This window comes from Vigna radiata, unplaced genomic scaffold (genome assembly GCF_000741045.1).
Source record: "Vigna radiata var. radiata cultivar VC1973A unplaced genomic scaffold, Vradiata_ver6 scaffold_100, whole genome shotgun sequence".
NCBI classification, from domain to species: Eukaryota; Viridiplantae; Streptophyta; class Magnoliopsida; order Fabales; family Fabaceae; genus Vigna; species Vigna radiata.
In genome coordinates this window covers 483,947-485,876 of record NW_014544133.1, presented here as the reverse complement: position 1 = coordinate 485,876, position 1,930 = coordinate 483,947, and the positions used below count along the sequence as shown (strand labels likewise).

The following is a 1,930-nucleotide window of genomic DNA, read 5'->3' as shown; positions in this document are numbered from 1 at the left end:
CCCATATATCACAATGAATAAGATCAAAACATTCAACAGATAAAGAAACACTTATAGGAAAGGGCAATTTATGTTGTTTGGCATAGTGGCAAACATCACAAACAATATTGGTATTCATTTGCACATAAGGAAAGTGTTCACATATCTGTTTTACAACTTTATGACCTGGATGGCCTAACCTATAGTGCCACAAATTTATGTCAACATGTTTAAAGGACAAAGCAGATTTGGAAATAAAACTTTGATCAGGACTGGAAAAAGCTTGTAGGTAGTATAGGCCTTTGTAAGGGCTAGCACACCCAATCATCTTCAACGTAGAATTCTCCCTTATCTGACAATCCTTAGAAGAAAAAATTAGATTGCAATCTAAGTCTTTTGTAAGACTCTGAACAGAAATAAGATTAAATGAAAAATCAGGAATGTATAAGACATTAAAAAGGACAAAGTCTCTAGAAAATTGGACTATCCCTACATGTTCAGCTGTAATGACAATATTATTAGGCAACCTGACAGTGATGGGTTTAATTTTATAAAATGTTATAAAATTTTCTTTCTTATGGGTCACATGGTCAGTGGCCCCAGTATCAATAATCCAAGAGAAATTACCTGGATCATCCTCTTTATTATTGCTCTACACGTGATTGATATTATGGCTTGGCTCATCAGCTTTCTCAATCATCTTGAGAAGCTTCTGCATTTGTTCAGGTGTCAATGAACTGAAGGCAGTACTTGTGCTGTTTTTCTTATCTGTCTCTTGTCCAGTAGTGTTCTGGCAAGCATTGGCTGAATTCCAGCTTCCCTTCACTTCAGTATTCCCGTCATTCTTTTTATACCAAGGTGGATAACCATGTTTAGAGTAGCATTCATACACAGTGTGATTCATTTTGTTGCAGTATGAGCATTGCTTCCCATAGTTAGCATTTCTGCCTCTGCCTCTTCCCTGTCCAGAGCCACAACCCTGATTTTTCCAGTTCTGGTCTCCCCTCAAATTGCTGCCTCTGTTATTGACAGTGGCAAGAATTTTTGTTGTCTCAGCAAGTTGAGGATGAGAAATGTCAGATCTTTCTTGCCTTTCTTGCTGTATAATAAGAGAAAAGGCACAATTTATGTTTGGGAGGGGTTCCATCAGAAGGATTTGGGTACGAACAGTATGGTAAGTTTCATTGAGTCCTTTCAAGAAGCAAATGACATGTTCAACTTCTCTGTACTTGTGAAAGATCTTGGAGAGTTCACAGTTGCAGGAAACTTTGCAAGTGCAGTTAGGTATGGGTCTAAGGGTCTCCAATTCCTCCCAAAGAATTTTCAGATCAGTGAAAAACTGATTGACACTCCTTTCCCCTTGTTTGATTGAGTGGATATCTTGAAGAAGATCAGAAATTTTAAAATAATCCCCCTTAGAAAATCTTTCTTTTAACTTATCCCACAATTCTTTTGCCTCTTCAACATATATTACACTTTCCGCAATTTGGGGAGAAAGTGTTTTAATAATCCATGAGAGCACCATCATGTTGCATCTTTCCCATGAATCAAACAGGTCTTCATCTCTTTTGGGTTTCTTGATTGACCCATCAATGAATTTTACTTTGTTCTTTGAAAGGAGTGCCCTTCTCATACTTCTACTCCAAGAAGAGTAGTTGGTTTCATTTAGGACCTGAGAAATCAATGTCAATCCTGGATTTTCCCCAGGATGTAGGTAGAAGGGGCTGGTGGGTTGTTGGCAAGATTAGGTTTTTCTTCTGTCATCTTGATCCGAATCAAGAATTCTTCAAGAAAATCAAACAAGCATCAAGAATGGAAGATTGAGCAGCGGAAATGATGATTTGCTCCTGATACCATAAAAGAATTGGGCCAACCCAAGTCCAGGCCCAATATCAAATGCAAAGAAAGATAAGTGAGAAAAGCCTCACTTCCCCGAGAAGTTTCTACTGTC

The 1,930-nt window shown here is 38.0% G+C and overlaps 1 protein-coding gene across 1 annotated transcript; it reads right to left on the bottom strand.

The window, feature by feature from the left end:
- Window positions 1-631: 631 nt before the first annotated feature.
- On the bottom strand, window positions 632-1,612 carry LOC106755275. The gene has a single exon (XM_014637390.1). It carries the CDS (start codon window positions 1,610-1,612, stop codon window positions 632-634), a length of 981 nt encoding a protein of 326 aa, XP_014492876.1.
- Between the last annotated feature and the right edge of the window lie 318 nt (window positions 1,613-1,930).

What these genes read in the sequence shown, in the direction of transcription:
- LOC106755275 (XM_014637390.1), bottom strand. Translation starts at nt 1,612, where the DNA reads ATGAGAAGGGCACTCCTTTCAAAGAACAAAGTAAAATTCATTGATGGG.